At 42.5% G+C, this 23459-nt stretch overlaps 6 protein-coding genes across 6 annotated transcripts; 3 read left to right on the forward strand and 3 right to left on the reverse strand.

The window, feature by feature from the left end:
- Positions 1 to 1173: 1173 nt before the first annotated feature.
- SERLADRAFT_404651 (uncharacterized protein) lies at positions 1174 to 2490 on the reverse strand (the record flags this gene model as incomplete). Its single annotated transcript, XM_007312339.1, has 7 exons — positions 1174 to 1392; positions 1434 to 1664; positions 1716 to 1739; positions 1790 to 1800; positions 1915 to 1938; positions 2141 to 2236; positions 2460 to 2490. 7 exons carry the CDS (start codon positions 2488 to 2490, stop codon positions 1174 to 1176), a joined length of 636 nt encoding a protein of 211 aa, XP_007312401.1.
- Positions 2491 to 3429: 939 nt separating this feature from the next.
- On the forward strand, positions 3430 to 3744 carry SERLADRAFT_432087 (uncharacterized protein; the record flags this gene model as incomplete). The annotated part of the gene is made up of 2 exons (XM_007312340.1): positions 3430 to 3486; positions 3538 to 3744. The coding sequence occupies 2 exons, from the start codon at positions 3430 to 3432 to the stop codon at positions 3742 to 3744; spliced, it is 264 nt and encodes an 87-aa protein (XP_007312402.1).
- Positions 3745 to 8188: 4444 nt separating this feature from the next.
- SERLADRAFT_432088 (uncharacterized protein) lies at positions 8189 to 10668 on the forward strand (the record flags this gene model as incomplete). Its single annotated transcript, XM_007312341.1, has 5 exons — positions 8189 to 8381; positions 9837 to 9960; positions 10015 to 10140; positions 10211 to 10320; positions 10373 to 10668. The coding sequence occupies 5 exons, from the start codon at positions 8189 to 8191 to the stop codon at positions 10666 to 10668; spliced, it is 849 nt and encodes a 282-aa protein (XP_007312403.1).
- Positions 10669 to 10951: 283 nt separating this feature from the next.
- On the forward strand, positions 10952 to 11385 carry SERLADRAFT_432089 (uncharacterized protein; the record flags this gene model as incomplete). Its single annotated transcript, XM_007312342.1, has 2 exons — positions 10952 to 11242; positions 11308 to 11385. 2 exons carry the CDS (start codon positions 10952 to 10954, stop codon positions 11383 to 11385), a joined length of 369 nt encoding a protein of 122 aa, XP_007312404.1.
- Positions 11386 to 14559: 3174 nt separating this feature from the next.
- On the reverse strand, positions 14560 to 15194 carry SERLADRAFT_432090 (uncharacterized protein; the record flags this gene model as incomplete). The annotated part of the gene is made up of 4 exons (XM_007312343.1): positions 14560 to 14644; positions 14691 to 14827; positions 14875 to 15015; positions 15069 to 15194. 4 exons carry the CDS (start codon positions 15192 to 15194, stop codon positions 14560 to 14562), a joined length of 489 nt encoding a protein of 162 aa, XP_007312405.1.
- Positions 15195 to 16861: 1667 nt separating this feature from the next.
- SERLADRAFT_404655 (uncharacterized protein) lies at positions 16862 to 22730 on the reverse strand (the record flags this gene model as incomplete). Its single annotated transcript, XM_007312344.1, has 20 exons — positions 16862 to 17324; positions 17405 to 17539; positions 17597 to 17689; positions 17743 to 17756; positions 17824 to 17883; positions 18067 to 18100; positions 18196 to 18316; positions 18935 to 18956; positions 19065 to 19156; positions 19249 to 19414; positions 19584 to 19943; positions 19992 to 20538; positions 20571 to 20833; positions 20893 to 20984; positions 21063 to 21302; positions 21365 to 21539; positions 21590 to 21776; positions 22115 to 22188; positions 22408 to 22439; positions 22592 to 22730. The coding sequence occupies 20 exons, from the start codon at positions 22728 to 22730 to the stop codon at positions 16862 to 16864; spliced, it is 3309 nt and encodes a 1102-aa protein (XP_007312406.1).
- Positions 22731 to 23459: the final 729 nt, after the last annotated feature.

The following is a 23459-nucleotide window of genomic DNA, read 5'->3' on the forward strand; positions in this document are numbered from 1 at the left end:
TGGCTCCAACATATCTGACAGTGCTTGGGCATGGGGATAGACAGGAGCAGCTAATCCAATGTATGATTCATTTGTTAATGAATGTGCTGCAGTGGGAACCAGTGAAGTTTGATCCTCAGTGCCAGTCAGAGGAAGTTGATGAAAATGTGTAACCGGTGATGATACTCAAGATTTATCAGCTGATTCTGATATACCCAGTGGGACAAAGCTGGGGGTGGATTTACATCAGTTCATTTTAAAATTGAGCGGGAGAAACTTACTTATGTGCATCAACATTTTCAATCCACAGTGAAGTCCTACATGCCCTGAATTGGGGACTAGGCTGCATTAATTTGTCTCACATATTCTAACGCTCGGAGGAAAATGTGTTGGTAATTTGCACTGCTGAATGGACCTATTCTCTAGTTACTCACATTGGACTCTAGGTACTGTATACATCTTATACTCTCTAATAATAAAGTTACTCACATTGGACTCTAGTTTCCAGTCCTTGATTGCTCTCAGCAAGTGGCTAGACACTTTCTTTAAGCTTTGTTCTTAATAGGATCATCTGATCACAATCCTGAGCATCAACAGTTGAATGCATGGCAGAGCTATGTCACAAATTATTAAATATTAAAATAATATGTACACATTCTTTGCTTATGATTGTAAGAACATATGTGTATGTATCTGGTAAGCTGATAACTTGATCACCGCTGAAGAGAACCAATGGTACAGCTTCCTCAAAAGCTGGGTGTTGGAGTGGTGCTACCGAGTTTCCCCTGAGATCAACAATAAATCAGATCATACATTGAATATACAATAATATAATAAGGGGATATTCTACTGCACTATCTAATATACTGGCCAAACTGAATCCCAGTAGCTAGAGAGGAGATTGCAAACCATCAACTGGACTTCAGATCTTGTTTATTGTCTATCACCAGACCAGAAGAAATTGTAAGATGGCCTACTATCACCACAGCTGGATATATTTTGCGCTTTTTTATTGCCTTTACCTCTATTGGTATTAGAACAAGAAGTTAGAGGCCCCTCTTCCACAACCTGCTTCAAGTGAGTCCGGTCATTACTCCTCAGGCTATAGATCTTATCCCTAAATATTATAAGCATATGTTGATCAGCCAGTCATCCAGCGCTTGATGACAGGGTGTAATAAGCTAAAAAGTACAGTTAATAATCTATACTCAAACCCAGTGAGTTTGGATGAGCGGTGATCCATTGTTGAGTAGCGTTAAAAATATGTTCATCCACAATGTCCTGGTTCAAAACTCCAAATATGTGAAGCAAATCAGCGGCACGAGCATGAAGGAGTGCATCCTTCAAAATTTGGTAGTTGTCCACAGCCAGGCGCGCCTGGTACCAGTTTAGTGTGTGCCATGTCCTCTCTATCTGAACATATGGGTGGATTACTTGCTCTATCACTTCCTCACTATTGCTAGACCAATTCGCTTGACTGGATTTTTGAGTAAAGCAAGGAGCCCTACAGATGGAGTAACATGACCCAATCCATATCTTGATAATTCTTGCAAAAGGTCATTGCTTGGCAGTTTAACAAAGCTAATAATACCATAATCAGATTGTTTGTGATCATCTCCATCAGGGACTGCAGAATGTTGATACATTAAAAGTTCCCCATTGAAGGTAGAACTTGAAGGAATTGACTGGAGATAGGAATATTAGGTACAAATATTGCATGATACCTCAACACCTACTTGATGGGAGCTGGAGGCAACACACTATAATAGAACATTAGAGCCAGTTATCTGATTAAGCTACAAGAACACACCTTGAACACACCTACCATATGATTATCCTCACCCAAGTAGTAAAATATGTTAAAGTTGATTTAATTGTCCAAAAGTATATGGTTATAAATATCAAGATGATAATAAAATATTATTAGACACATACTTGACTCGAGCTGGAGGCAATAGGCTATTATTCACCATTAGATGTAACTTAGTAGGTGATAAAAGACACTTGCTTTTGAACTGTTTGTACACGCAAACAGTGAACAAGTTGCAAGCACGTGGATTCAAAATCCCTAAATATAATCTGTGAAGAGTAAAAGACTGGTATCCCCAGGAGTCACTATCAAGAGGCCAAGCTGAATAAGGGTAGCAGAGACAAGACTTACAACAACTAAGGAGCTTGGAGCGCATGTAAATGCAATAGAAAGTCACAACACCAATTTGGAAATGCACCGGGACATCAGGAGTACATCCTTTACTGCCTAGCAGTGATAATGAAGTGCTGTGTCAACATGAGATATAGCTATAGGTTTGTTGTAAATGTACTCTGTAGTGATGCTGTAGCATTGCTTAGTATGTTGCACCAAAATGGAGCAGCTGTGGTGCATTGTATGCTAAGATATAATATTGAAGCACTGACAAGTCAAAGGAGTGGAATGTGTGTCAATATGTATATGTATTGAAAGAAGAGAATCACCAACATACTTTGTATACTATGTGGTGCAGATATAGACATGTGCATGATACACATTCCCATTAGACAAAATGGACTGATGTCTGCTGAGATTATATTAATATGATATGCCCATTCAAATTTCAGAGCATACCAAATGGTAGAATGATCACTGTATTCAGGGGTATGGAAGAATATTGTATATTCTATGGTACACATTTTTGATAAGGGCAATAAGGTCAAATAAAATGTGTAACTTGCCTAAACCACTAACATTCCCCTTAAGTACCATCAGTCAGCTTTGGAAAGAGGTCAGACATGTCAGACCCCCCCAACGAGTCAGGTCAGTACACTTCTGCAGGGAGGCACAAAGTCATTGGAAGAATTTGGTGCCAAGATTCTGTGAAGATGAACAGTGGTTGAGTACACGTGCAGAAAGGGATATCTCATAGAGCAAAGTTATATGGACAGCTGCTGACTGCAGTCAGTGGCTTGGACCTTTGTCAGTCATAGAATATTAATATGGAGGTCACTATGAAGGTATGAGCGTAGATTACTACAACACTGTGTTGATATTGAAGCACACATGACTACTGCCATGAATCCCAGATATAGATGAAGCCCTCACCTAATGTCCACTTGGGCTGGGCTCAATTTTACATAAAAAAAGCCTCATGTTCCCCAGTGACCATAAGTTCAGATACGCAGTATCCTAGTCAACATCCTCTCTGCTGAATAATAGTGAACCCTATATTATTATGGAACATGCTTCAGTCTACTGACTGTCACAGATTTGTTCAGAGTCCCGCCTCTCAATGTCCCTTTTGTCAGCATAATTATCCCACTTTTGAAACAATCAGTGTGAAAGATTTCTCACAGTCTATTCTTTTGTTGCTATCCCCGGTCTCCTCACCATGCACATATAACTATTCTTTACAGACCCCTATTTTAAATTCCTTGTCTAAATATTTGTTTAATCGGGAGGGTAATAAAGATAAAGATATGGAAGAGAATATTTTATTTGAACTCTTAAAAGGTGCAAAAGATCTTACTGGGCAGGTGAGTGACATTAAAATAATGTGGAGATTATGGTAATGACATTATAACTAGCCTGAAACAAGCATCCCCATAAAATTAGACTCTGGTGAGGCAAAGAGAAGCCTAGAGGCCGCACACAAGTCTCGCCATATTATACAAGCTGTGACTGTTAGTGCCAAGCAAAAGTGGCAGCAACATCTAATACAAACCAACAACTACAAGGGCTGTATATCTGCTGCTCACAAAGAACTCAACAGTGTTTGCCATAAAATCAGATGATTGTGTACCATCACACTGTGCCTGTATTCTTGAAGGTGGTGACCTGATCATGCCTGATAATATGTCTAAACTGTCTAGGGGATTTAGTTGGCAGGCTCCTCCAAGAGTATTGGTCTAGGGCGTGTTTTTTTCACAATTGGTAAGCTTACAATCTGACTATGAATGTGCTAAACTAATAGTAGAAACATTTAGGCTAATATGTGCTTGCTACATTGTATTATGTTTTTTCTTGTGTAGAGTTTCCAACTTTCCACTGTACAGACTGTGGATATGTTTTATCAATGTTTATTTGCATATGTGGTATTAAATAGTTATTGAAAATGATATGCATGCCTACTACTCTTTGTCATGATTCTGACCCTGCTGTGGAATACCATCATCTAATTCTTTCATCTGTAATTGGTCAATATAAGATGGCCTGCTGGAGTGTTGATTTGTAGATAAGATCTTTCTCCTCTTGCGCAAGTCACTTTTACGTCTGGTGCTAAGGCACTGCTTGACAAGCTCTGTTGTGGCCCAATTATTTTAAAACTGGGATAGGTACAGTTGTTGGTGCTGAGCCTATTGGTTATATGCTAACACAGGCATTCAGCGTGAATATAATAGACCACTTACCATTTTAAAAAGATTTCCTAGATCTCTAGGAGTTTGGTTGCAATATCCAGCCTGCAAATTGAGCTGGACCTTGTGAACAAGGTCACATATGATAGACTGAAAGGATGTTACTAGTAGATACAACACTGAGGGCAAAGAAAATGCCAACTGAATTACTAAGTATATGTATTAATTGTCTATTAACTTCATAGCCCTAAACAACCTGTGAGTGCCCCCAGACATTTCCTCACTCTTTGGTTTAGATATGATGTTCCTTGGCCTGTCTTTCCCAATACTTCTAGCAATATCTTCAGCTTCTTGGTGGGCCTTCTCTGCCTCTAGCTTTGCATATTTGGCTTCAGCACGAGCATCATTGGTTTTTAATAATTTACCTTGTTGAGAATTTCAATATAAGAGGTGAAAAGATTATGGGGGAGTAAATGGAACAAAACTTGAATGAATTTGCATACTTCTTAGCCTTCTCATGTCTTCTTCTAGCTCACAGTTCTTGTTTTGTAGAACTTGCTTTGTAACGAGTCTCATAGCGGCAGCTTTCTTGTTTTTGTTGCTCTAGATCCTTGTATCTGAGAACTAATATCTCACAAAAGACTTGTAGAAACAGGTCAAGAATCTGCCATCTTTTTATAGTAGTGTTGAGGAGACTTGTGCAGGAATGGTGTGTATGCATAGTAGGCAACCAGTGGACATATCCAGTTTGTCAGCTCCCAATATAAAGTACCATGACTAAGGTGTGCACTTTACTCAGTGGGAAGGACACTTGCCAAATGGCTCTATTGAGTGTGCACTCTGGTAATGGACAATGTCCTAAATAGGATACTGCAGAAGGAACTAAGTTGAGAGAGGGCACATCAGGCCAAACTTGGAACATAGGGTATAGAGCACTTATGGGTATGGCTGAAAGCAGTACACACACCAGGGATGGCAGATATTGTGTGACAAATCCTTGGAAGAATCAAGGCAAATATCCAAACACCCAAAATATGTCTAGACATAAGGCCACAGAACCTTAGAGGCTCTGCATCTGTGGTGGACAGATAGTTAGTGTGCGTACAGAGTATAAGCATAGAATGCTACAGGCACTTTATTATATTATAGCCTCCTCTCCATACCAGCACAGGAATATACACAGTTGGAGTAAACAGCCAACACCTTTGGAGGTAGCCAAGGACAAACAGATAGAGGAGGGAGATGTTGGCCACATTAAAGTTCAGCATGCTGCGATTAACAACACTGGAGATATTGAAGGCAAAAGCAACCAGTTATGGGATACTTGTGGGGATTGTTCAGTGAGACTCATAATGTTTTGCATAAGCAAACACTGGTTATGTATGAATGAAGATAAAGATGAAAAGATAGATGATGAAAACTCAGATAGAAATTCCATCAATATGATCCAATGCAACAAGGATAGCAAGAACAAGGAAAATGGGCAAATATGAACTGGTTGCCCTTCTGGGATAATATAGGCAAGAAACTCGAGCAGCAGCTAGCAGAGTTAGGTGAGCAATAGCCAATTGTGCCTTGCATGTCACTGTAGAGAAGCTAACCTGATAGTATGCTTAGCCAATGACCTCACCAAAACAAATCAGCTTATTCTTCGTGCTTTTGCACTCAAAGGCAGATCCCATTCAATAGAAGATGCTTTTGAAAAATTACTGTATGTCTTTAAATCAGAGCCGTCAATTTTACCAAACTGGAAAGAGACCAAGTCACAAGTCATGTTTCTATCTGCAATAGAATCAGTTTTATATGACTGCTGTCCACAGTTGTGTTGTTATTACGTTGGCCCCAACATGTCCTTGGAAAAATGTCCGTCCCCTACTGCAAAACAATGTGATACAATGACTACAAAAGGTCCAGACAGAAATATGTGTACGTATCATATCATTAATTACTTGATTGGAGGGCATGTTCAAAAACATGGAGCTTGCTGAAAAGATAAAATATTGAGGTTCAGAACACATCCACACACTCGGATCTGTGACAGATATAATGGATGGAATGGTATATGGTGGTATACAGAGAGGAATTGACACACCATTATTTCTGGGACCCACAAGATATTGCATTGGGGATTTTGACCAACAGATTTGCTCCCTTCCGCCTTCACAAGTCAACCACATGGCCTAAAATCATTTACAACTACAATCTTCCTCCAGAATTATGTTTCTTGAAGGATTATATTTTGACTTTGGGAGTGGTTCCAGGACCCAAAAAGCTAAAGGATTTTGATTCCTTTTTGTGGCCTTTTGTGGAGAAAATGATAAAGTTGGTGCTTGGGGTTTGTGCGTATGATGTCATTCTTGATGTCTTATTTTGTCTGCATACATACCTAATTGTTGCATCTGGCAATATTCCAGCCATGTCCATGATCATGAAGATGAAGGGACATAATGGTTACTTGCCTAGTCAGATCTTCAAGATAACTGGAGATTTATATTCAAGCAGGAAGAATACAACCTACTATGTTCCAAATGGCAGACAGGCATACATAGATGTCAGCGTGCCCCGAACAGCTGGACCACATAAAACTTGCGAAATAAATACAACTCAGCTGCCGTTATGAATGCACATGAGACAATAACACGGGGCAAGGAGGGACAGTTGGCAGCAACCAATGCTGAATCAGCAGCCTATATAGTTATAATTGCCCATCTTAGACAGGGCATTATTACCTGATAATATTATAATATAGACGGGGCCAGTGGAGTCTGGTGGAGTGCCAGCCGGGCTATGTTAGATGTAATATTATTGTGCCCATCATCAACAACCTGGCTGGGTGAGACACTGCCCATCCCAGACGACTCGCCTAGGTCAGTACATTACAGTGTGTTCATCTTACATCAGGAAAAACCATTTTGCTATATAGCTGGGTATGTTTCTATAGCTGATATGGTAGCTATTAAATTCCAATTATAGCCAATAAATCTCTATGTGAAGCCTTATAGTTACTATGTTAGCTATACCAGCTATACCAACTTATTTATGTCTATGAAAACCTTTTTCTGACACTAATAATGATAGAATTAATATTCACCAAATAGTTTGGTATGCATACAAACCAGCCCAATTATTTAATAGAACTCTATCACAAACATCCAAAGCATTTTCTGTACCCCAGTGAGCAGGCACTTGATCTTTTCCAAACAAAGGCAACAAGTGGCAGCCTTGTTGTATACTGCTCAATGGTACTAACACAGTGGAGCTGGTCACACGGGCTACACCCTCTGACATCATCAGCCCCTGTTTTATCAACTGTATAGTACAACATGTACAAACAACCTGTAATAGTATAAATACCTCAATAGATTCAGGAGACTCCTCAGCGAGTCCTCCTGTTGTATCCTCACAACTAACTTGTTGAAAACTAAGGGGTGATCCCTTTCATTACTCTCTGACCAGTCAACGGTACATACTGTTGATTGGTATTCCTTTTTGCTTGTCTGAGTTGTGTGCCAGAGTAACTAACTCTTGGTTGCTACACATGGATATAATATATTTAGCAAAGCATGTGTGATAGTCTACAGCATCTCAAGCAAGATATAAAGCAAACACCCCAAGAAGCCCTCAAAGAGCTGGCGTTAATCTTCCGAATATTACAAAAATCCCAGGGAGTGTCAGCTATTCCCTTGTGGGTTGATAGACATATCCCTGGCGTGGTTGTAACTTGGTCATGAAGTTTTTGTTATTGAGTTATAATCTTATACATTATGATTAATCAAAGTTTCACCACAGAAAACTAGAGAGGCTCCACAAGCTTCCCAGTCCTTGCGCAAATCTACACCCCTGGGCACCAGGGTTGCAATTTTCTGTGGAGACTGGGGCCCTCATGAGTGCAATCTCGTGTGTAGCTCACCCTGCACTTTATGAGTTGGCCCGGGAGGCGCTGGTACGAGTTGAGGACCATATAGATGATGTGGCGGTACTAAAGGCATGGAGCTTGGTCTTTAATGCGCTTTCTATCATCAGCAACCGAGAAACGCTAGTACACCAGGATCGTCTCTCCAAAGCAGAGTGGTATGGTATGTTGGAAAGTGTAGGGGACTACAATGAAGCCATTCTGGAGCTCACTGGGGCAGGTTTTTGCTTCAAGTTTGATAGTGGGACTATTGCTGGATTTAGTAGGAAGTTGCTATCATGGGGTTTTGTCCTGCAGTGGTGAGAGAATATGTTTTGCATATTACATGAGGGAGTATATACATACAATGTGCGGGTGGAGACCCCGGGATGGTCAGCACCCCCACACAATTATGTTATGCATTTATAGATGTGGAACAGCAGCTGAACTGTCTTGATCTGGGTACATCACTGCTGCAAGTTTGTAGCTGTTTGTAGTAGCTTGCTCAATAAAAAGGTTGAAACCTGGGAACCCCGCAGTTGGATAGAAGCCCGGGAATTAATAGATTGCTATGAAGTCCAGAAACATTGGATTACTACAAAGCCCGGGAACACTGGACTACCATTACATAGTATAATAGACCCCGGGTTTCTATTAAATTGTGGTCCACTATTCTAGTTCCCTCAAACCACTATGCCTAGCCTCTGGAATGAGTCCTTTGTCTGTTCTGAGAACTGATTCCACATCCTGATTTTCATCTCTGCATATGCTACATGACCGGGTTTAGCCTCCATCGGACAGGATGGTCAATGTCTTGGATGAGAAACATAACATGTTTATGAGGAGTTTGACCAGATGTTGACAAAGTTGATCAGGATATGTGGTCTTTCACACTTATTTGTTTTGTATGCACACCTCTGCTTGTTCTGAACTCCTTCCAATCTACTCTTTGTAACACTGGGGCCAAACATTGGGAGGAGCTGCAGCCAATGCTAAATAGTTCTGCAGAGAAGAGATGATGTTGTTAAACCAGATGCCAGTTTGAAGATGCTCATACAAGATATTTATGATAGAAGGCAATGATCAATATGGAGCCTATGTTTCTAAGTTACGTTAGCTTCTATGACACCTAGGCCTCACGAGGTGATAAACTTGATGGACCTGGCACTAAATTTCCATATATAGAAGCAATATATCAGGGAAGGCATTGGCTAGGAGGTACCTGACACGTTCAGGGCCTTAGCTGAAGGCCCAGTATGGAGTTAAGGCAATGATATTATTGCTCGGATCTGACAGAAGAGCTGAATATTTGCTTGGAATGGATGGATGTTGTATTCAATTGACTGAAAATTTGGAAGAGTTCCGGGGTGCAAATTCTCTACAATGGGGGCGTGTACTTGATGATACCTGGGATGAAGTCAGGGAAAATTTGGAAGGACATGTACTAACCAACTTCAAGGATTTAACTGACATAAAGCAAGTATGATCACTCTTAATTGTCAAAGGATATTATCATATTTACAGTTAATATTGCAGCAGGTCAGGCATTGGTTGTACAACCACAGTGGTAACAAACAGCCTGGGAACAAGGTTGCCGGGCATGGAAAGTATTTAAGTCTGAACCAAGTGCTCAACTTAGTGAAGAAGAAGGAGGTGGAGAAAAGGATGTGGGACCTTTACAGAGTCAAGCCGGGGCAGTCAGGTTATATTGGTAAGGGTGAGGAGTGGTATATTAATGAGCCATCAGAGGAAGTGAGACAAAAGTGAGTATGATGTCCCTTACTCACCCAGGACAAATAGTGACTCACAATACCCAGAGTTGCTAAAATGAAGGGTAGGAAAGTAGTGAAGGACTTCCAGATGCAAGCAACCCGGGATCTGGGAATGTTGAGTTTTGTGCTCACCGCCCATAGAGATACAAATGGAACCATTTGTGTGTCCTTGTAAGAAGTCTACGGACCTTGGGCTCCAAACTGGGTGTGTGGTTACTAAAACTGATTGCTTTAAATGCAGCCATGAGCAAAATGACAAAGCCGGGTTTGAGCTTTTTAGCAAAGTACAACCTAACTGGAAAAACGTAAAAATATGGGAGGCTTGGGAAAAGTATGCACAAAGTCAGTTTTGTAAGTTTCCAGCTTAATCAATAAACATCACAGAGTACTGAACTGCATGTAGCTGATATAGATGGGTCTGTGCCAAAGGAGAGCCTACCAAGCAAGCAGAAAGAAAAGATTAAGCTTCCACTCGACGATAATGGATATCCCATCCTTGTAGATGAGGATCTGTCTTCCCCGGCAACCTTTTCAGATCTACAGGCTATCATCAGGTCTCTCCTAATGACACATTACCAGATTTCCACTGGAAATGCAAAGGCTTCAGTACCTTGGACCAGCCTTGCGGAGCGCCCAGGCAACTATATTGACTTGTCAAAGGGGTACATACCCCCAGGGTACAGGTTCCGGGAACCATGATGTATGACAAAGGAGGAGACCCGGGGTCTGTTGGACCACCAGCAGAACAATATAAATGCCAAAGTTACTGTTAGTATTATACATTTACATCTCTCATATTTTTCTTTCTACCTATGTTTGCAGACTTCATTCTATCTTGTCCGCTTTTCTAGCATTACCTAATACATAATTTTTCTACGGTTACACCAGAAACTCGTAGATTTCCATTCTAGAGCCTCAGTCTTTTACACACAGACTGAGCATTTAACATTATCCTTACAAAGTTTATATAAGCTATCAGGTTATGAGCCCTGCCACGTTGCTTGAAAACTCTGCCTTGGCAACAACATTCTCTGTGCCCAAATTAGCCAAGGATGGCTCCAATTGGGTCACATACAAATCTCAAGTTGCTGTAGCTGTCGGAGCAAGAGGCCTATCTAGGCACTTGTCTGGCACAGCCGAATCACCTACCATTCTTGAATACACAAGGGATTCTAATGGGGTTGCAACCAAGGCCGAAGGCACTACTCTAAAAGAAGAGGATATAGAAGAATACCAGCAAAAACTCAATGAATTTAATTTACCATGGAAGAATGTCTGGTAATTCAACAACTATTCGCCACAATTCATGATGACACTCTTATTCAACTATTGGACAAGAGCTCGGCTGCCAAAATCTGGAAAGCCATATCTAATATGCATGATGGACAAACTGAAATGATGCAAATAGATGTCTGACAACGTTTGCAGAACCTGAGATGCTCCAAATCTGGAAATGTTCGAGCACATATTTGAGACATGCTCAAGCTTAAAGAACAATTAGCTGGAATGGGTTTGGCAGTGGAAGAAAAGGACTTTTCTGCAATGATCCTATCATCCCTTCCAGAAATGTATTGACCTTTTATCACATCCATTCTAACAACAGCTTGCATCTCGAAAAATCAGTTGTCATCAACTGACATCATAGCCTATGTAACTAATGAGGCCGACAATCACACTCTATCTGCACAAACTTGAAACAAGTCAGCCATGATAGCTAAGGCTACTGTCCAAGAAAAGAGGGCCAAATGGCATCGCAAATACAAATGTACAAACCCTAACTGTACAACCAAGACAGGTCATACTACAGACCAATGCTATACCCCCAGCGGAGGCAGAGAAGGACAATAGCCTAGATCTAAGGGCAAATAAAAGGAATATCAGCCAAAGCCGCAAACAACTGCACCAGCACCTACAAATCAAATAACAGCTAATGTAGTCACCAATGCTACTGCATCAAATAATGACAAAATCTATGCCTTTACAGTCAGCGCACAAAATATAGACCAAGCCCATAGAGCATCTCACCATGCAGTCCAGGATGCAATAATAGACTGTGGGGCTACAGATCATTTCTGCCCCAATTGATCGAAGTTCCAATCTTACTCTATCATTGACCCTGCTCCAATCAACGCTGCAAATGGAGACACCATGTATGCCTATGCAAAAGGAAACATTATAGTGAACTTACCAAATGGTGAGAAGAACTCACGCGTTATGCTAAAGAACACTTTGCACTGTCCAAACATGGTCTCTACACTGATTTCAGCAAGTCAAATGGACAAGGCTGGCTATTCGTTGCTTATACAAGGAGGCATCTGTGAAATTTGCACTCCTGGTCCTATCTGTCATGTCATAGCCCATATCCCAGAGACCAAAGGGCTGTACCACATACCGTCAGCTAACAGCACTATGAATCAAAAGGCCTACCTTGCAACAACTCTCACAATCAATGAGTTACATTGTCAAATGGGACACATATCACATAACTCCCTAAAACATCTCATAAATTCTGGCTCAGCTGAAGGCATAAACCTTGACACATCCAAAAAAGCAGTCTTCTGTGAACCGTGCATACGTGCTAAGGCTACCCAAACACCATTTCCTAAAGTCAGTCAAACCCAAGCTAAAACCTATGGTGAAAGAATTCACCCGGATGTTTGGGGCCCAGCTGCAGTTCAAGATATCAAAGGAAAATGTTACATGTTAACATTTACTGATGATTACACCAGAGAAACCCACCTTCGCTTGCTCATGACAAAGGACGAGTTCATCTCCATGTACAAGAAATTTGAAGCCTGGCTGAACGTTCAAAAGAAGCTAAGATTAGAATCTTGAGATCTGATTAAGGCAGTGAATATGTTAGTTTTGGTGATTCTGCACCTAGTTGTGCTATCTATTTCCCTTCTTTCTAAATCACTTTCCTCTTTATTCTTTTTGCTGTATTGTTCAGTATTCACTGAGCATTCTATAATTTTGCCTTTGTGGCTGATTTGTTTACCTTTGTTTACAAAACTTCGGACTAGTATTGCAGAGTCCAGCATTCCTATTCTTTAGTTACTCATACTGGACTCTAGGTACTGTACACATTCTGTACTCTCTGATAATATAGTTACTCATACTGGACTCTAGTTCTGTCCCTGTTAGCTCTCAGCAAGTGGCTAGACACTTCCCAGAAGTTCTCAATTGAACAGAATACACCAGCACAGATTTTGTAGAACATCTGCAAAAACAAGGGATAGTCAGAGAGTTAACAAGCCATGGCTCACCTCAGCAGAATGGTGTATCCGAACAATTAAACCGCACACTTGTTGAATCAGCCCAAGCAATGCTACTAGGCGCGAGTCTACCTAAAAATTTATGGGGAGAAGCATTAAGGCACGCAGTATGGATCAAAAATTGGGCACCTACAAAGGCCATATCTGGCAAAACACCCTATGAGATAGTCCATGGATCAAAGCCAAACCTTCAAGACATCCACAAATTTGGATGTACCACCTACGTGAAGGTTATTGGCACGGGAAAGCTCAAACCGCATGCAAGAGCTGGCAAATGGGTTGGATTTGATAGTGAGTCCAAAGCTCACAGGATCTATTGGCCAGAGCAACATACCAATAATGTGATCCACTATACTTGCTAGTACCAGTGGATGATTTGCCGAATAGGCGGCTACAACCACAACAAAAAATGCAGCAAGGTATGTAGGCCCCCCTCTCTGGGATCACAATCACGCATACAGTAAGTCGTTGGTTGACTTGTATTGAATAACTAACTTACGAATTTTGACATTTCCTGCCGGCTGATGTTAGTTTAGGAGCCCACAGGACTTTGCTTCACCAAAGTGGCTCCAGCCGTCGTATCATGGCGTTGAGGCTGTTTTCTCTTCTGATCCACATTATCAAAAGAACCTCGTGTCAGCGCCAGGCAAGTCAATAATTCTTCCTTGTTACATTCTACCCATACATCAATGACAGGCTGATGACCCTTCCCCGACCAAAATATTCCCGTTGCGATGTGCCATCTATCCGCTAAACTCCCACATGTCTGACGGTTATAATTATAGAGGTAAGTCCCACAATTTGAAAAATATTGTCAGTTACTTACCACTGTTTGGAATACATTGTCACCCACGAATGAAGTCTCTAATATTTGAAGGGGTTCTGCAATCCCACGGCAGAGTAGAGCTCCTCCTTGGCCAACACCCGCTCCTGCAACATACCATCCCTCATAATCAACAAATTCAAGACCAAGGGGAATATTAAAATCCGCCCGTGGGAGATACTCTCCTGAGCATACCAGCCTCTTTCAGGATATTGAATAGAAATCTACGCCATCTTGTAAGTTTGTAGTGGCTAAAAATTCACCGTTTTTCGATAATGTGGACGACCCACTACAAAGATGCTTTAAGTGGTGTAAATCAGATGAAATGATGTCACTTACATCTGAGGCACTTGAGGAGAAATCTTTCATAGTCAATCAACTTGGCCGTGGATAGAATATGCACTGTAAGTTGTTAACTTGCAGTTTGGCTGATATCATTTATCCGACGCTCCCATGGTTCCATGGTTTAGAAATGTGACAATTATGAATTGGTCATGAATGTAATGCATATTCTGCACTAAGATGATCTGCTGATCCCTTGACGGCAATGGCAAGAGGCGAGTCTTTCCCAAAACCCCTTTTGCATGGTTTCAGAAAGCTGTTAGATTGTTTACTATACTCACATACCAATTTTCTTCTGTGACACTAGTGCAGCTTTGTTTCCATATGCGACAGCAAGTTGTGTACCATCACGAGTGGTATCTAGGACGTGAACGCAGCCGGGGACTGAATTGACCCATTGTTGGTTGTTTTCCGCATGCTACAGGATGTTTTGTTACGTCTATAGCCACACTAGGTTATCCTTACCTCTGATAGTAGAATCTGACTGATGTCTCCATTACTACAGCCAATGCTAATTGCGATTTCGTGCGGATGCCACAAGATAGCTTGAATTTGGTGGGGTTTCTGATAGCGACGCAAGAGCTCCCATGTAGCGGTAGCATAGACCTAGAAGAAGGGATAAACTGACGGGTGATGGATGAATGGATCAGCGAGCTCACCAAAAGATAACCGTTGTCATCACCACTGGCCAGAAGTTCGGCTGAAGGAGAAAAGGCCAAAGCATTTATTGAAGTATAATGACTGGTGAGTGTCTTGAGATGTTTCAACTCGAGTCCAGGTGGCATGGTCGAAATCCAGATAAAACTTGAACATCAAAAGCTGACTTCTTCATTGACCTTTGTCGTGTCAGTAATCAGGCTGCTGTGTCTGCGTTGCGCCACGCACACGTGTTAATCATGAGGGCGATAAAAAGGGTAATGACGCAAGATTCTCTGAGATCTCATGATCAGGGTTAAGGTGGAGTTTTCAGCATGCTTTGATCTTAGATATTGATTTTTAGGCTCGCTTTGTGGGCGCCCGCGGATATTTGAGCTGTAAATCCCAATATCAACATCAAAATACAATCTCATTTGCTGATCAAGGCCTTTGACTTCAACTTTGAGAGGTCTTTCTGTCCCATCCGGTAAGTTAGGTCTGCCAGTACATAATTGCATGTGTATGCCTCATGTTAATGGAGTGGAAATGATTTCGCTAGATATCAGGATCACTCAAACGCGGCACATGTACATATACCACTACGTCTCTAGATCTAAAATATCTTTCATGCTAACGGCTGATAATATTCATAATAATGGCTAAGGACCCAATACACTCCTTCAAAGTATTCGCATAGGCCTCTGGATTCATAATGGATACAATATTAGTATGTGAGCAATTTTTATTAGCATAAACGGTGAATGATACCCGAATTACTGAAGATATTATTGTCACTCACTCACTCATGATCATAGCACTGAATATTATTTATTGGCCCACGGCGTGGATATAACACTATCTCCACCAGTACTAGTACTAGAACCCGTATGCATGTATGTCATTTATCGATCCCATAGCCGTGACTATACTCGCATATGCGATCCTATAGCTAGCACTGTATTCCTCATGCATATCTCGGAGGTAGGCTTCACCATGCTTCTGACACATGCCTTTAGGCTTATATTTTAAAAGGATCATCATATCTGGCCAATTGCTCAGACCACAGACAAATATCCCCACTCTAGTACTTATGGTCATCCTACGAAATCAACCAATCGGTCTGATGGTAATATCATTCTCAGTTGTAATACATATATGCTTACTGCTTGATATATTGCAGCGCAGGAACACTACAATGGGGCACATTTACTCTTACAAGGCTGATCGACCCCTACCACTTTTGTTTGGCGTTCAGGTCGATCATCTGAGCGGTTTGGACCGCCTCCCTTTCATCGACATAGAAGAAAGCCTTCATCCAGTGTACTGCCACACAGCTTATGATTGCATTGTGACTATAGGCCGCTACAAGTTCCTTGTATGCGGATATTACAATCCAGATATTCCTCAAAATAGATCACTTCAAAAGCTTGCCCCCAATTTTATTTGGTGGGGCGAGATTGTTGTCTTGTACATGGGAATTCAGGTTCCTTTCCTTGCACACAGACATTGTGGCGCATCAATTGTACGCCGGGCAGTCGCAATGTAAGCACACGAGTGCTTTGACTATACCCTCTGATCATGACTCACGAGGACCGACAGATATATGGGTGATTACTTAACAGCTCTCAACCTCAACAAACCTCCTTCTTCAAGCATCGAGGATAGCAGCGTAAGTGTCTACAATGTGTGCCTAATGCTATGCTTACCCTAGCCAGATCTAGTCTCGTCAACTCATGCATGCACATCCGGTTTTAAAAATTGTATATTTTGTACCCATAGATTTTATGCAGAAGTATGTGTCAGTTACATGTACAAATTATTCAACTATGTCTGCAGGCATTGATGCTGCTCGTTGGCTCATACCTCGCTTCTTCATGTCATCCTTTCTATAATCATCACCGATGTTTTGTTTTTCTAAATGATTATAAACATTTTTTGTGCTCTTCAAGATCCAGCTGGGGGTCTCATCTACCGGTTGCACTCGAAGAACACGTAGAGAGTTCAGTGGATGCACAATAGTGAGACTGTTCATCAAGTATTGAGCAGTGATAGACAACCATCCATCTTCGAGCCGTAACCAAACTTGTTTGGACTTATCAAGTAAGTTCTCATGGATATAGATATCAGAAACACCAACTCGCAGGCGACTGGATGGTGCGGAGATTGGCCCTTGAGATGATGATTTAAACCAACACGTTGACCCAGAATCTTGCTTTGATTTGAAGGGGCGCTCGTTACAAACCGGTAAGTCGGGACGACCATCTCGTGCATGTTTTGGACTATACATATACAGGTTCAGAAAAGGAGCACTAGCATCAGAACATTGAGCACGCTCGACCAGCCGCTTATGTGTACGTACAATGTATTGACATCATGTGGTCTTGGCATCTTCTGCACCTCGGGAGCAGCTACTGAAACTAAAACCAGCTCATCTACAAGAGCTTGGCGAATGACAGGTGACGTTGTTTTTTCAACATGAAAACCTGAAGGTGTACTATCCGTACAAAAGCCAATCAGATTACAGGAGGAATGAGGGAAGAGAGTTTTGTACCTGTCGGCCTGTTCATGCGATGAGGTATTTCCCGCGTCTATACCATCACTTTGCTGAAGGACACGCGGTGGCCTTGCCTGGTATCTGGTAGATCTAAAGTAATGATATTGGGTTGGATCCGGAGGAGAAGAAAGGGGACCTCGTACGTTGGTTCGAATTCCTGCGTGACGGATATTTTACTCATTGATGTAGCTAGGTCTGTATCATCACTACCCTGGCAGTCTTACACTGATGTTGATTTGGCTTTGCCAGAAGAGGTGGGCGAGGGTGAAGATGGAATCCCAGGCCTAGATATAAATGCGTTTTATCAGTATGATCACTTGTATGATCGTATAATGAGACTTCCCCAATGTTTTCATTTTCTTCTGAGCTGGAATCAGAGTATGTGGTAGGAATGTGATATATGACCCTGCAAGGCTAAGCGAACTTCGTGAGCATTGATCAGATCGGACACTGATCAGCATACATACATCGTCCTCGGCCAGAACAAACTCCTTCTGAGCACTTGAAATCAACGGTAAAGTACGACGATTAGGAGCTAAGCCGGTGGGAGTGACGGGCATTGTTGTACAACCACTGGGCCAGATTTATAAGCTGACAGCAAAGAGCAGGCGGACTCGAGCTTGTCCAAGTTTTGCAGAGCTTGGCCGCTTCTGAAAACAGCCTCATCAGAGTACGCCCGCAACGAGGAACACTTGTAAACATATGGTTTGGCTGCCACTTTGAAAATGATTGATGACCAGATATGGGTTATGAGTTGGTAAAGAAAGCCTCGAGGCATTGCACTACATCGAGAGAAACCTCAATGAGGAAGATATTGATGGAGTACATAAAACGGCGGGCTGACAGACAGTGGGAAAATGGGAAGGAAAATGTAGATCTAGATGCATAGACTATCTAAATGCCATGTGGCATCAAGTGGGTAGATGGATATCAAAGGAGGATAAGAGTATAAACGTGGGAGGAGAGCAAGTAAAACTTAGAACATAGGTTGTGGGTGACGTTGTGTGATATCTTTAAAGGCGGCAGAGCGCAGAGATGATTAGGGTTGAGATAATTGAATCTGAAGGAGGAGAAAACAAGAAAGGAAGTTTGTGTGGGTAAAAGGAGGAGAGCTGGAGTCGGCAGAGGAAGCCTTCTTTGAGGGGTGGATATGGTGGAGGAAAGAAGGAAGAGGATGTTGATGAAGTAGTGGATGATCGTGACGGTATCGATGAGAGGCAATGTGGAAATTGATGTATTATAGACAGCTGAGCAAAGAAATAAGGATCAATACAATGACTCATGTACCATAATGATTTTAATTACATACACCAGACTAGCATAGACATCACATACACATTCCTATCTTACATATCACCTGGTCATGAATCAAGACATATCTGTGATATTTGACGTCAACAACCTGAACAAGGTGATGCGGGGTTGAATGGAAAATCATATACAATATTAATATAATAGTGCTTACTGTAATATTTGAGGATCGTGGCTGAAATCGTATTCCTCCTCCAAAGGATGGATTATGAACCGTCTGTTGGTATCGCTTTGCACGGAGAGCCACTTGTGGCAATAAGCATTGATGGGGAAACCAGGTACAAACATGTTGCTCGAACTGTATTTCAACTGTGCGACTCGAAGGCGAGCCCACGCACCTCGTTTATCTTGGGCAATCTTGCGGTTGATGGCATGAATAGCGTCAAAGGCCCTTAACCAAGATGTAACAACGGAAGCTCGGAATTGAGGCTCCACAATCTTGAAATAGTTATGACCATTGAATTCATCGTCTGATTTGTCGCTCGACATTCCATCAGGTCCTAACTGTTGGAGTATCTTGACGTGACGGTCAAATGCACCTTGGAATGTACTGTCTGTGGCGACGTCTAGTCAACGGTGAAAAAGCTTCCCATTTGTTAAATAAACGGTCACTCATATTGTAAATAAATAAAGAACATACCGAATGCTTCCATTGCATACAATTTTCACGCACCACATGTAGCTTCTTCTCTTGACTAGATTTAGACAGTCTTGCCCATTTTGCCTTAAGGCCCTTGACATGTGTATGAAACTGGCGCATGACGGTTTGCAGTGCCACATACGTTTTATCGATGCCGTGGAATGAAACACAGTCATCGGCAAATACGCGAGCTGCTGACTTGTTCCATGGGCTCCTAGGTCCAGAGACAGTGTCAATACAGAAGTGGTCGACAGTGCAGCAAGGAGGACAGTTGAGGCCTTTTTCAACGCTGGCTTTCCATGTTGTTGCAAAAAGTTTCAACTCCACTGTAGTTACCATTGAAGCGAGTTTGGACGTGCCAAGAAGCCTGTCGATATGAGATGCAACTGGACACTGTTACTAATGTTAGCATCCTTAACTATATAGCAAGAATACACATACAGCGATTCTTTTGGAGAGATCTGGTCGGTGGACAGGATGCCTGGTAAGCTTATGATTCAGCTTTGAACGAAGAACGTCGAGACCAGAGGGGTCTTTGTGCATGGTGCAATCTACACCAACAAGTGCCTCTTTGCACCCCTTGACTGACTGCTTGATCCCTTGAATGAGTTTAAACAGCTCCTGCATATCTGAACATGTCGGGGTAGACTCCCTTGCCAAATTGATTTCTCTTGGGGGACCTCTTTGGAATTGATCATCCTCCGCCTCTTGGTTACTCCCATCATTCTCATCATCGGTGTCCATATCCTTCTCCATATCCGCCTCCTCCTTCTGTATCTCCTTGTTGGCATCCATATCCTCCTCCGTATCTATCTCCTCCGTATCTATCTCCTCCCCCATCTTCATCTCCTTGTCATGGTCGGCCTCATTAGCATGGCTGGTGGGTTTACTTTGCGCAGTGGATTCATAGGGATTAGTATCGGGTTCACAGGGTGGTGCACCAAGGCCAGAGGCTGGCGTGTCATCTCGACAACCAGCAGGTATGGATCTTATGAGGGGGGGATAGCGATAACTACTAACAGTAGAAAATTCAGGGAAAGGAGGCTGCGGGGAGGGTGGTTGCTCGGGGATTGGCGATAGCACTTGATCTTTGCGATGTTCCACAGAACATTCAATGGGGAAAAATAGGGGGGTGCAAATAGTGGGGAATGAGTGATTGTATCTTTGAGGAGTGGGCGTTTTCTCGACGTTGCCGGGAGGTTGTTCTGTGCGTATTGATGAGCTAATAGTTGGCAGCAGTGTAGCAGATATTGTAGGAGGGGGTACTTTCTCCTTCGAAATATCTAGATAATCAATGGATCAATAGTTAACAGCTGACAGATAAGATGAGAAAAAAACGTACTGAATGCTGCGCGGAGGATGGAGCTTTCAAGATGACCGGGGAGAAGATCTGTTTTCTGCTTGGGCTAATGGTCGGCTTGAGCGTAGCGGATGCTGTGGAAGGGGATAATTTCTCTTGCAATATGTGTCAATAAACTATGGTAGATACATCTTATAGAATGAAAGACCTACCGAATGTTGTGCGGAGGATAGGATCCAGCTGGTAATGCGAGTCTGCTGCAACAGCATGTTTGGAGAGGCGAGGTTTGGAAGACTGGCTGCGCAAAGATTCGGTGGGGGTTGGTTGCAAATGTACGTCTGACGGCTCACATGCACTTGGAGGAGGAGGGGTGGGATTTGGAGAGCCATGTGCAGAATACATCAGGTCCTCTGTAGAATTTGCAGCTTGAAATGCGGTCCCCAAGAAGTGATCTGGTTGACGTTGATATAACTGTCAACTTGTAATTTCAGGAAATGACTGAAGACGAACTCACCAGCGGATCCTGCACGACTCTGAGATGGTACCAGTGTATCTTTGTGGCTAACTACTCTGACTACTTTACAGGTAAATATAAGCAAAACAATGTTGGATGTGCCTGCGGAATTGAAATTCACCAGATTTCCCTTTGTCCATGGAGCTTTCTCGCATTTCCTGACTTTGGTTTGCATCTAACATCATACAGTGAGTGTGAGCTAGATACGTGAACACTTGCACTTACGGAGTCCTGAGGTACTGTTGTCAGCGCCAGGAAAATGAGCCGTTTGATTTGTAGTATAAGCTTGAAGCGCTGCTGGATAGCATCGTGTACTACCTCTTGGGCGCCTGCGCCCATGGTCAATAGATTCGGTACCGTTAGTTTTTGATTGGGATTTCTGAACACCCCGTCGCTGTCGTGACTCAGGATCCTGGCGGATGTTTGAGGTTTCCACTAAAATACACTGATAAATAAAGTCATCCCATTGACAGGCAATATAGGAATTCTTACCACTTTTCTGGGACTGAGAACAAGTAAGAGGCATGTCTCTATAGATGTGAATTTATTGAATAGTCTGCGAGCTAAGGATGATCAGAAAGAAAGTACTTGCCAGAATACGTTGAGTTGTGATGAGTTGTGAATAAAGGATACATACGGGCGATATAAAAATGAGACGCATGACGCATGTCAGTATTGAGACTCGTGGCCGGCATCAATAATCAGAAATCTGGCGCGTGTACCTTGCAACTGATCGTCTAACCAACTAACCAAATCTCTTTACATGTGCTGGATCCGCTGGACGACATCTTCAAGTGATGGTCATGGATGTACGCGTGCCAACCCTACTAAGTCCATATGGTGACCCTGACCCGATTTTGAAGCATCTTGACTTGAGGTGAACGTGAGCTCGGCTAATGCGTGGCTGGAAAAACGTGAAGGGGGCGAGGTAGCAGTATTACAACGACGTGAGGCAGTCTCAGTCTCTGGCGTCCATTGATAAGGGGAGAACAAACAGATTGATTGCTGAGATTGAACTGGGTTAGAATATTAGCCACACTCACCCTGTCCTTGCAGCATTCGCGGACTTGCTGGACTGCGGCATCATCCCGGGCCCTCGGTCAATCCAGGTGTAGTACTACATCACGATTCAGCATTGTAGTGCTTAGCCTATCCCACAGGTCATTCGACATGCCTCCTCGCAAGAAGTTCGTTATTTGTCAGTGCAAGTCCTACTGTAGGTCTTACAATCTGTCAACCAAACAATTTGAGGGAGAGGGAAGACTTCAAAGTCGTTCCACCAGAGACAATCACGTCCGAGACGACTTGCGCCAAACTTCTTGTTTGAAAACCCACTCCAGTCCGCTTCATCAGGCCTCAGGACCATTTAACGATGAGGCTTTTTTAAATCAAATCTCACTCATTTGATTCTTTATCTCCGAGGTTCAGCTTTATGCGGCACTTCCTGTCACCCAACACACAGTGCCGTTCGTCTTTATACAAGTTCCTCGACTACATGGAACGTATGAACATCCACCGACAGCAAAATTAGTGTAACCAAATCATGGCAAACATCGCTTGTGTCCAACACGTAGAACTAATGTCCCTCTTTTCACCAGGGAGAACCACTTGTGTGAAATTGCAGGCCTTATCCAATCTTTTGATTGTGCAGACGACGTAGAAGTTCTTAACAAACTCATTTACAAACAATTGTACTGGCTAAGTGAGGAGAAAGAAGCTCAATGGATGCAGCAGCAGATTGCCTGTGATCACCCCAATAATGTTGTCATTGGCACTGGTGCGTACTATTTGCCTTTCTGTGTACATACTTGTCCTTGAAATAGATAAATAGATATTTACTTTACTCCACGAGGACTTGAGAGCTCTCTTGCAAAAGCAGTGTCACTCTTATCCCTTATACTGGGTGACATTTTTTTCATGCCCCAGAGAGCCTTACGTGTACAGCTGGCAGGTATTCAAGATGCCCTCCGGGCAAACTATGCGCCAGAAAGGATCACAAGTCTCATTCCCAAAGACCCGCGCACCCCTTTGCATACAGTCCACCTTCATAATTCTTTGTGCACGTATCTATGCTGTCCCACCAGTCATCCCTGTG

The sequence above is a fragment of the Serpula lacrymans genome, assembly GCF_000218685.1.
Source record: "Serpula lacrymans var. lacrymans S7.9 unplaced genomic scaffold SERLAscaffold_1, whole genome shotgun sequence".
Classification (NCBI taxonomy): Eukaryota; Fungi; Basidiomycota; class Agaricomycetes; order Boletales; family Serpulaceae; genus Serpula; species Serpula lacrymans.